The sequence below is a fragment of the Setaria italica genome, chromosome III (genome assembly GCF_000263155.2).
Source record: "Setaria italica strain Yugu1 chromosome III, Setaria_italica_v2.0, whole genome shotgun sequence".
NCBI classification, from domain to species: domain Eukaryota; kingdom Viridiplantae; phylum Streptophyta; class Magnoliopsida; order Poales; family Poaceae; genus Setaria; species Setaria italica.
In genome coordinates this window covers 16,096,326-16,106,689 of record NC_028452.1, presented here as the reverse complement: position 1 = coordinate 16,106,689, position 10,364 = coordinate 16,096,326, and the positions used below count along the sequence as shown (strand labels likewise).

Genomic DNA, 10,364 nt, shown 5'->3' with positions numbered 1-10,364 from the left:
GCCTCGCCACTGCCGCTGCAGCCGGATCCGCGCCGCGCCGGCTCATCCCCTGCCCTGCCGCCGCGTTCCGCCGCCTCCTCGGCGCGCTCGCCGGCGACGCTGCTGCTGGCGGCTTGCGCCCCGCGGCCACCCAAGAAGCCCCTGCTGAACTCCAGCTGAGAGGAAAACGGTGGGAGGGGCAGCACAGCAGGGGCAAAAGGGACATTTTACAGAAGAGGTGCTAAACTTTAGCCCTCTTTCCAAACACCCAAGGTGCTAAACTTTAGCCCTTTCATTTGAGGGGGCTAAATTTTAGCCCAAGGCTAAATTTTAGCACCCCTCTCCCAAACAGGACCTTAGTACTCCATGTATGTACCGCAAGTTTGATATGATGGGGAATCTTCTTTTTGCATAGTGTCAAAGTTGGAAGTTTGGAAGGAAGTAAACAAGGACTCATGCTATGGGAGTAGCCTGCCTGAGCGGCGAGCCGGCGACACACCGGACGGATAGGACGGTTCACCCTGCCATCGAGCCGCAACGGCATGGCCCCGTCTGCCGTTTGGCACGCCGTTGCACGCCTCACCTCTCCCGAGGTAGGTGGCCAGCGCGGACGTCAGGACGTGTGGTCCGCCCGGGGGCGCAAAGCTACCTTTTCCACCCGGCGACCAAGGCGGCCTGCGCCCAAAAGCGCCGAACGCCACAGCTCCCCACAGATCCCCTTGCCGCGCCACCCCAAAGCCGGTCGGCGTCAGGCGCCACCGCGCCAGCCACCCAGCCTAGCCTTCCCTCCACGTCCACGGTCCGCGACGCGCTACTACTCCCTGCAACAGCCGTCAGGGGGCCTGTCAGCCTGTGGCTGTGGGTGCTGCCGCCGGGCCGCCGGCGGCCGGAGGCCGGAGACGGACGTGCCCAATTTGGCGGCCGGGGGCCTGGCGCTTGGCAGTGGCAGCCTTCTGGGTGTCGCGGTCGCCCCTCAGGCCGGCACCTTCCTGGCTCAACTTTACTGACGGGTCCCCGGATCGGGGAGCTGCCTTTTCAGTCCGGTCCGCTGCCGTCTGCGCCTCTGCGGGGTGCGGCGTGACACGACGGGTGACACGACATGATGGCGGCAGCTCCAGCACGTTTGTTCCAGGAACAATTCGGGTTTGCTGCCGCCGCCGTTTGCCGTGAGTTCCGAGTTCCTGAACGCGTACGCGTACGCCTTTGCCCTTTGGCTCTAGCGCACGTCCTGAAATACACGCGCGGCGGGAATTCCTGGCCGGTTTTCCAGCACCTGTCAAAACGGTGGAATGGAATGTTGATCGAGAAATTCATGTGCTCTTTTTTTTTCTCTTGGCATCTTGGGTGGTGGTACTACTACTACTACAAACATTACTAAGTTGTTAGGAATGTTCCCGTGATAATCGTAACGTGACCGGATATTGTGCCTGTTTCCTCATGATTGGAGGCGATGACAAGCTTCCCCGCAGCTTCCTGCTTGGAGTCGAGAGAGGGATCGGAGATGAGGGCCATGACCAGCCTATTACCATCGGGAATTCGCATTATTGACCCGCTAATCCAACGCCGTGCGGTCTTGGTTTTTGAATCGTTGGAGAGTCTTTCCCTGGAAAGAGCATCATTAACCGGCAGCCAGGATGACTAAACGGAGGAGTTAACCGCAACCTGCAAGTCGTGGAGGAACATGCACTCATGGTGCCAGTCTTTTGTCTTATTTGTGCTGGATATGGTTGTGGACAAACTGGTTGGTTCCAGTCCACCAATAATGCTATGCTCACAACCAACGTGCAGGCTAAACATTTTCAAGTGAGTCCGGTCTTTTGTTCATTTGGTTTGAGTTCGGCTCGTTACACAAAAAAGGCACCATTTTTCTTCAAAACAAAATTAAAGGGAGCCAATCGGAAGATCCTTTCCAGCAACAAAAGCTCAAAGTGGCACAACGTAAGCCTGCCAAAATAGCAAAAGAACAATACGGTGACATCACAAGGCCCGGAAGTAATCTTCTTTCTAAATATCGTACTCCCTCCGTCCTAAATTATAGGTCGTTTTGGCTTTTTTAAATTCACATGTGTTTGTACGCATCTAAATATAGTGTATGTCTATATGCATACAAACACCTCTAAACCTAGAAAAGCTAAAACGATCTATAATTTGAAATGGAGGGAGTACCAATCAATAGACACAACATAACAAGAAGCCTTGTAATACTCGGCATCCATCACCTGCATGGAGAAACTAGATATGCTTACACGCCATAAACTGCTAGGGCTAAAACCAAGCTAAAAGATGCAGATACTCTGTTCAAGTGTTACCCATTGCATAAAAAATGGGCGTCCATGTACCCATTGCATTATTCAGTTGAGCATCATGCGCCATGATGGACGGGACGCCCGGCAAAACGGGTCTATATAAACACCGTAGCCTTTCCCCGTGCCACCCGCCTTCATCATACTCCCTCACAAAGCAGAAAGCCGGGGAGCGCCAAAGCCAGCCGGCGACCGGCATCTCCACGGCCTATCAACACGCCGCACGCGCTCGCACCAAGCAGTAGGGAGGAGGCGGAGGCATGGGGAACAGCCTGCGGTGCTGCCTGGCGTGCATGCTCCCCTGCGGCGCGCTGGACGTTGTCCGCGTGGTGCACCTCAGCGGGCACGTCGACGAGTTCACCTGCCCGCTCGCCGCGGCCGACGTCCTCGCCGCGCACCCCAACCACGCGCTCACCGACGCCTGGTCGGCCGGCGCGGCCAGGAAGATCGTCATCCTGTCGCCGGACTCCGAGCTCAAGCGCGGGCGCATCTATTTCCTCATCCCCTCCGCGTGCTCCGCGCCCGCCGCCGAGATGAAGAAGAAGCGCAGGAGCCGCGCCGCCGCCAGCAACAAGAAGAGGCATGGGCACCGCAAGGGCGGCGCTGCGGTCGCGGCGAGCAGCACGGCGGAGCAGGACAACTACCTGCGGGAGCTGCTGTCGGAGAAGCGCGTGGCGAGCCACCGGCGGCGGCGGAGCAGCGCCCGCCCCGGCGTGTGGCGGCCGCGGCTGGAGAGCATAGCGGAGGAGGAGCCGTCAGAGTAGCTCTGCTCCACGAGCTTTCTACTAGCTCGCCCATTTTTCTTTCTTTCTCTCCTTTCCGATCTTCCGATGTGAATACCAAGAATCATCGGCCGGCGAGGAAGCGTTTTGGGTCCTCCCTCCCGGCGCGTTCGATCGATGATCTCCCTGTCTGTGTGTAAGCATCTTCAGGGCTGCAGCTTGAGCGCTCTTTGCCTCGGAAGTTGAGTGGAAAACTGGAGAGGAAAAAAAAAGCCAGAGCGATTGTAAGATCCAAGCTAATCTGTACAAACCGAATTTAATTTGAATTCATTTGGTTCTTGTTTACTCCAAGTTGCTTGGCACTGTTGGGTGGTTGTGCAAGCTCTGTTTTCTGGGAGTGCCGGAGTACTGCACCACTCCTCGCCGTGGATGACGATTTCCAGTCAAACTCAAACCTCCTGCCATGCTGTCCTCCAGTTGCCTCTGCTTCTGCCCTGCACCGGACGACGTGTCGATGGCGGCAGCGACGGATCCGAAATTGGCGACCGGTCTGTCTCGCGGCTGCCCGACCGGGCTTATGCCCCGCCAGCTGTCAAGAATCACTTGCCTTCAGTGTTTCTGAGCATGTGCGAACTCAGCTATGGTCGCAAGGAAAATTTGACTCCTTTGTAGAACAACGCAGATACATGAACTGAATTACGGAGTAAAATTTACCTGTTAAGATCTGAGAGATTACAGCAGATTTTACATTGGGAAAAAAATTGCAGTCAAACTGCTGAAAAATCATATGCCATGGCCTTTGCTTCCTACGCCCATGTGTCCTACGTTTCTTGTACGTACATGTTACAGGAGGTTACCCTTTTCTGCAGATGCCTGCAGATTTTTTTTTTTGAAACGTTAATGCCTGCAGATTTGGGGCCCTCCAAACAAATCAACAGACCACTACGATAGTGTACATAATTAATCTGCCGAGTCAAAAAGAACCACGATCATGACCATGTCTTGCCGATCGATTTGGCCGTGGTTCATCCGGTCAGAACAGCAATGGCTGCTCGAAAAACGACAGGTCGTCTCGTGGCTCGTCCTTGGCTAATGGCGCGTAGGTGTACATCGCGTCGCTCTGCTGCTGCTGCTGCTGCTGGCTCGCGTAAGAGTACGCCGTGCCCACCTGGTTGCCGAAGCCGGACAAGGCGAAGCCGCCACTGCTCTCCGCGGCCTGCGCCGGCGCGCCGGAGAACGCGCCGTGGCTGCTGCCGGCGCCGAAGCCGAACCGCCCGTCGGCCGGGACTGCGGCGCCGCCCTGCTGTTGGTAGCCCGCGGCGGATTGCTGCGCCGCCAGCGCGGCGCGGTAGAGCGAGGCGGTGCCGCGCGCGGGGGGCACGTCGTGGTTGTGCTTGCCCTCGTAGGTGGTGACCACGGCGCGCGTGTCGTGGCACGCGCGCTCCACGTGCCTCCGCACCGGGCACCCGGCCGTCGTGCACTTGTAGTAGCTCCGGGGGTTCGGGTTGCCCTTCACCACCTTCTGCCCGTACTTGCGCCACCGGTAGCCGTCGTCGAGGACGTCGACGTCGCTCATCGTCTGCACGACCACCCTCGGCTCCCGCACCGTCCGGTTGCCGGCCACCGGGACCCCCTCGCCGTCACCGCCGTCTCTCCTCCTGCAAGAAAACGTAGCACGTTAACACCCGTATACAAGCTCAGCTCTTCTGCTGTCTAAGCACATGACATCAATGGGCCAGGTGTTAATCTGAAAAAGATCAGTGGCGTGACTCACCATTTCTTGGAGTCGGGTTCATCGTCGTCGAGCTCCTCGGCGCCGAAGTTGCCGGCAAACCGCGAGCTCACGCCGTTGATCTCATCGTCCCCGAACGACCCCGACGAGTTCTCGGGCGTCGCCACGGGCGTGCCGGACAGCGCGCCGAAGGAATGCTCGGCCGCCGCGTCGCTGGCGCTCTGCAGCACGTACGACGACGCGGCCGGCGCCGGGGCGGAGCTGGAGCTCCGGCGCGTGCTCTGCGGCTTGGGGTGGTTGTGCGCGCCCTTGTACACGATCTCCGTGACCTGCCCGTCCGGCGACCGCTCCACCTTCTTCTTGGTGGGGCAGCCGGGGAAGCTGCACTTGTAGTAGCTGCGCGGATTTTCGCTTCCCTTCATATTCTTCTGCCCGTACTTGCGCCAGTTGTAGCCGTCGTCCGACGACGGCCGGTTGCTCTGCTCGCGGAAGCTAGCCGGCGCGGGCACGGCGCTGTAGCCGCCGTTCCCGAGCATGTCAGGCTGCGTCGTGGCCGCCGACGGCGCCTCGAATTGGGTCGTCGGCTCCTGGTAGCTCCATGGCTGCTGCTGTTGCAGCTCGCCGTTGTACGAGTCTCCTAGTCCACCCTGCAACAGTACAACATTAGTATTATTAGACATCAAAACATGCATGATGCACGCGTATGATTGGTGCAGTAGCGATTTTCGAAATAAAATTGAATATGGCTCTTAGAGTATGAACATTGACTATCGTGATTTTTGAACAGTGGAGATCGAATGCGACACTTCAGTCTTTTTTGCCATAAAACCAACACCTGCCGTCATGATAGATCTCCAAATAGAGTAAGAAAACATGTCTGCATCTTGACACTGGCCACACGTTACTAGTACAAGAAACCACATGAGGAATGCGCGGACGTTCTCGATCGGGATTGCCTACCTATATGCAAACCTTTTCCCGGCCTGAAGATTGTGTGGATGCACCCATCTCAAAACAAAACTAAAAATTTGGTCCTTTCTCCTAGTTTTCTAGACCCTACGTAATCTACCTGCCATTAGTTTGTGAAGTAGCTTATGTTCATCGCTTACCAGTGGTGCCATCAGCATGGACGACGATTGCGGAAAGGACGCCGCCGGCAGCGCGGCTGTCACCGTCTCCGGCACGGGCGCCGCCGTCTGGAACGTGAAGTCGGTGTACTGCCGCTGCTCATCCTTCACGCTGGCCTGCAGGTTCTCCGCCGTCCCCATCCAGTTGAAGGGCTCCGACGGGATCGCGCCCGTCGTCGGCGACGGGAATAGCTGAAACAACGGGAACACACAATTACGTCAGCCCCTGTCATCACAGCAATTAACACGCTCCGTTCAAAGGGAGCTTCGTGCCCGCGAGGTCAAGAGTCGGTGCTTACGCTGGGCGTCAGGAGTATCGGCGAGTCGAGGAAGCCGGAGAACGCGTTGAGGAAAGCCGACGGCGACGCCGGCGGGTGCGACAGCGGCAGGGACGGCGGCGGCATGGCCTTGAACTTGGACAGCCCGCTATCCGCTCCGCCGCTAGAAGCCGGACCGCCTAGAAAGTTGGAGAAGGAGCTGGTCGCGAAAGAGAGCGCGACGGGTCCGGAGTTCGCCAGCGTTCGGAAGCTCCCCGGCGTCGAGGTCATCGGAGGGAGGGGCAGCGGATTTGCGAGGAGGCTCTGCGGAGAGAAGAGGCAGGGAAGGGAAGCAAAGAGCAGACGGTGCAGGATGGCGATCACGAGACCGACCGGCTGCGGCTTATATAGATGGTTTGAAAGTTTGACCGTTGACCGGTCAGCGCCCGGGGGTGCGTCTCTGACTGGCGGCTGCGGGGCGAGGCCGCGGCCACACTTTCCCAGCTCGCCGATCCCGCACCCACCAATAGGAGCGCGCAGGTCCGCCCACGTGGCGGCGCGGCGGGCCCGGCCGGTGGCCGGTGCCCGGAAAGCGGGTGCGGGTCCGGGTGGGTGCGGCCGCGCAGCGGCGCAGGGAGAGTTGGCGTCCGTGGATGGTTTTCTTTGACCTGTTCCGAGTATCCGACGGACGGGATTGCCCCGGCCTGATCACGTCCTGACGACTGGGATTACTGAATCCGAGCGAGATCAGAGCGTATCAGCACAGCGGGTAAGCGGCGAATTGGAGGACTGCCTTGCGTACAGGTTAGTGAGCTGGGGGATTATTTTTTGGATTAGCGGCATAAATTTCTACTGCTCGATCTCGACGATCTGTTGGAAAATTAAGCGCTCTATTATGGTGTTTGGAGACTTGGACTCGATTGACTAGTTCTGCAGGTGAATATTTTTGCTCCAATTATCTGGTCAGATCATAGCTTATTAAGCTCTCAGCACTTGGAGTCAGCACTCTGGAGCGGCGATTATTCTGCATGGTCGCTGGTAAAATGGAGGTGTCCACGATCTAATTGTCTGACCTCTTCTCCGATGACATTCAGCAGCTGCAAATAAACTTGTAGTGGCTCGTTTTATAGATGGCCAGATGGACCAGGCCTGCTGACGGCCCATAGCACGCTCCGAAAAAGCCCAGCATGGCTCGTAGTGGATAGTGCCTGGGTCAGCCCGGCACGATGCGTCGGGCCGTGCCTGGGCCGCCTCCTCGCCACGCTGGGATAGCCCGAGTCCGGCACAGTTTTTAGGCTAGCCCGATAGCAGCCCGATACCCCAGTGCCCCCTCCCCCAACTGTTGGATCAGCCGATCACCCCCTCCCCGACTATTGGATCCGACCATTGGGGGAGGGTGGTATATAAGCCAGCGTCGGCTGCATCCCTCGGCTAGAAACCCTAGCGGCTCATTCCTCTCCTCCGTTCTGCCGACACCCTACGTTCTGCCTCCCTCGACTCTCTCTCACCCTCTCCGCCTCTCGTCTCCTCCCTCTCCAGCGACCGGAAGTTGGCGTTGGCTGCCACCCCGACCAGAAACCCTAGCCTCCCAGCTCCCCCGCCCACACCTATCTCCTGTTGCTGCCTCCCTCGACTCCTGTTGCTCTCCGCCTCTCTCTCTCTCTCGTCCTCTGACCTCTCACACCTCTCTAGATCTAGATGACTAGATCCACTCTCCGGCGGCGGCTCTCGTCATCTCCTTGCTAGATCCGTTGTTCATCAACCTCGTCGGTCACTTTGTTGCTCTGGAATTGTCGGTAAGAGCTTCGACCTCGCCTGTCGCTCTGGTGCTCCGGATCCGGAACCGCCGGTCTCGAAGCCGTTGAGGGACCAGAGCTCCGGTGAATCGATCGTTTGTCAACCTCGCTGGCCATTCTGGGCCTTCAGATTCGCTGGTAAGCTATCAATCTTGATCTTGCCATCTGTTTTCGTCGCTCTGCTTGATCTTGCCTTCTATGCTTCTCTCTTATCTGCTTCTTGTCTAGTTGTCTTCTTCGCTTGCCTTCTCTGCTTCTCTCTTCTCTAGTTCTTTGCTTCTTGTCTTTTATCTAGTTGTCTTCTCCGCTACTTGTCTAGTTGTCTTCTTCCCCGCCCACTCCTCTCTCCTGTCGCTACCTCCCTCGACTCCCGTTGCTCTCCGCCTCTCTCTCTCATCCTCTTGCACCTCTTTGGCTCTGGTGCTCCGAATCCGTTGTTTGTCGACCTCGCCGGTTGCTCTGGTGCTTCGGATTCGCTGGTAAACCATCGATCTTGATCTTGCCATCTCTTTTTGCCGCTCTGCTTGATCTTTCCTTCTTTGCTTGAGTGCTTCTTTGATGTCTTGTCGTCTCTGTTTGCAGGGCAGTCCGTTGAGGGACCAGAGCACCGGCAATGGACGACGACGATGAGTTCCAGGGGCACACCTACAACGATGAGCTTCGGATGCTAGGCCAGCGTCCAGATGACGAGAGTGATGTAGGGGCAGAGTGGGAAGAGGTCTTCGGTGGCAGCGCTGCCGAACCAATCGACATCACTGAGGGCGGCAACGGCGGTGCTGGTGAAGTAGCAGCTGCTGCTGATCTAGACATGATGAGAAGTAGCACCAAGAGGAGCCGTTCCACCACCTCTAAATGTTGGAAGGACTTCGAAAATATATTAAAGAACACCAATGGTAAGAGGGTAAGGGTCTCTGCCAAGTGCATTCATTATGGCACTTTATACGCTGCTCGATTTTCTATTGGCACTGGCCATCTAAACTGGCATGTTGAGAAATGCCCAGCGAGAAAGTCAAAGCTTCATGTTTCCCAGTCTTTGACCCAATTCAATTTGGACGGAAGTGTCCGTCACTGGGATTACAGTTCTGAGGCAGCTTGTACTCAGCTATGTCGAATGGTTGCTAGACTTGATCTTCCTCTCAGCTTTGGTGAATCTGCTACATTTGAAGAGTACATTAAGCTTGCTCATAATCCTAGATTCTCTACTGTCTCTAGGCAAACGACCACTAGAGATTTTAGCAAGTACTTTAATGATTGTCGTGCTAAGTTTATTGAATCATCTAGTGTTTTATATGTGTCTATCACTTATAATATCTGATCTGGTAATCTAAGGAAGATTACCTTAGTGTGGTTGCTCATTATGTTAATGTTAAATGGTAATTAGAGAAGAGGATAATTGGTTTTAGGTTCATTGATGAATCTCACATTGGCCAGAACATTGCTGACCGTGTGATTGCTGTGCTTGAGGAGTATGGTTTGATTTCAAAGGTGTTTTTATTACTTTGGATAATGCCTCTACTAATACCAATGCTATTGAGAAACTGAGTCCTAAATTATCTGCTTATGTTGGTAAAGCGTTCTTGCATCGTTGTGCTTATCATATCATTAATCTTATAGTTAAATACACTATGCATCATATTAAGCAATATCTTGAAGCATTTAGAACTGCAATTTCTTTCATCAATTCTTCTAACCAGCGCATTACTATATTTAAGAGATTTTGCCTTGCTGTGAATGTTCATCCTAGAAAGTTTGGTTTGGACATGGATGTCAGGTGGAACTCCACATACCTCATGCTTAAGCATCTGATTCCTTACAGGCAGACATTTAATGTTTTCATTGAGACTAACTATCCCAGGGGTGAAAAAGATCATTTACTTTTGACTACGGGTCACTGGATTGTTGCAGAGAGTATGTTATCATTCGTTGAACTGTTTTATGATTCTACTGTTGCACTTTCTGGTGTTTATTATTCTACATCTCCACTTATGTTGTATTAGTTTATTTTGATTGCTAAGCAGCTGAAACATTATGGAAATGTATCTTAAGTATTGGAGGGATATTTCAATGCTTTATTCTGTTGCATTCATCTTGGACCCTAGAGCTAAATTGAGAGGTTTTCAAAATGTGCTCAGGTTGTTTTCTAGTCTTATTGGTACCGATTATTCTGCTTACTTCCCTGATGTAAGAGCTGAACTTTCTACTGCATTTAAGCTATATGATAACAAGTTTGGTGCACTTAAACTGCAAAGGCCTCCACCACCATCTAGTTCTGGTAAGAAAAATAATGCTTGGGATGATATTTTTTCAAGTGGTGGTGATGCTGATGTATCTGCTTTTGGACTTGGTGATGTCCCTGGTACTTCTTTCTCCACCCCTCCTCCCACTTTGCCTCCTGCTTTATCTAGAAGATCACCTGCAAGTGCTTTGCTGCAAGCAGCAAGCACTAGT

The 10,364-nt window shown here is 54.6% G+C and overlaps 2 protein-coding genes across 2 annotated transcripts; one reads left to right on the top strand and one right to left on the bottom strand.

The window, feature by feature from the left end:
* Window positions 1–2,156: 2,156 nt before the first annotated feature.
* Window positions 2,157–3,355, top strand: LOC101783202. The gene has a single exon (XM_004961707.3). The coding sequence runs from the start codon at window positions 2,543–2,545 to the stop codon at window positions 3,044–3,046; it is 504 nt and encodes a 167-aa protein (XP_004961764.1). The 5' UTR covers window positions 2,157–2,542; the 3' UTR covers window positions 3,047–3,355.
* Window positions 3,356–3,693: 338 nt separating this feature from the next.
* Window positions 3,694–6,484, bottom strand: LOC101782795 (WRKY transcription factor WRKY24). The gene is made up of 4 exons (XM_004961706.4): window positions 6,163–6,484; window positions 5,846–6,055; window positions 4,779–5,383; window positions 3,694–4,662 (listed from the first exon to the last, which is right to left on the bottom strand). Exons 1-4 carry the CDS (start codon window positions 6,409–6,411, stop codon window positions 4,038–4,040), a joined length of 1,689 nt encoding a protein of 562 aa, XP_004961763.1. The 5' UTR covers window positions 6,412–6,484; the 3' UTR covers window positions 3,694–4,037.
* Between the last annotated feature and the right edge of the window lie 3,880 nt (window positions 6,485–10,364).

Bases quoted from the DNA above. Each gene is read 5' to 3' on its own strand.
- LOC101782795 (XM_004961706.4), bottom strand. From the start codon at position 6,411: ATGACCTCGACGCCGGGGAGCTTCCGAACGCTGGCGAACTCCGGACCC. The intron at 5,384-5,845 runs GTAAGCGATGAA...GTACTGTTGCAG, and splicing joins CCATGCTGATGGCACCACTG to GGTGGACTAGGAGACTCGTA. The intron at 4,663-4,778 runs GTGAGTCACGCC...GTTTTCTTGCAG, and splicing joins GAACCCGACTCCAAGAAATG to GAGGAGAGACGGCGGTGACG.
- LOC101783202 (XM_004961707.3), top strand. From the start codon at position 2,543: ATGGGGAACAGCCTGCGGTGCTGCCTGGCGTGCATGCTCCCCTGCGGC.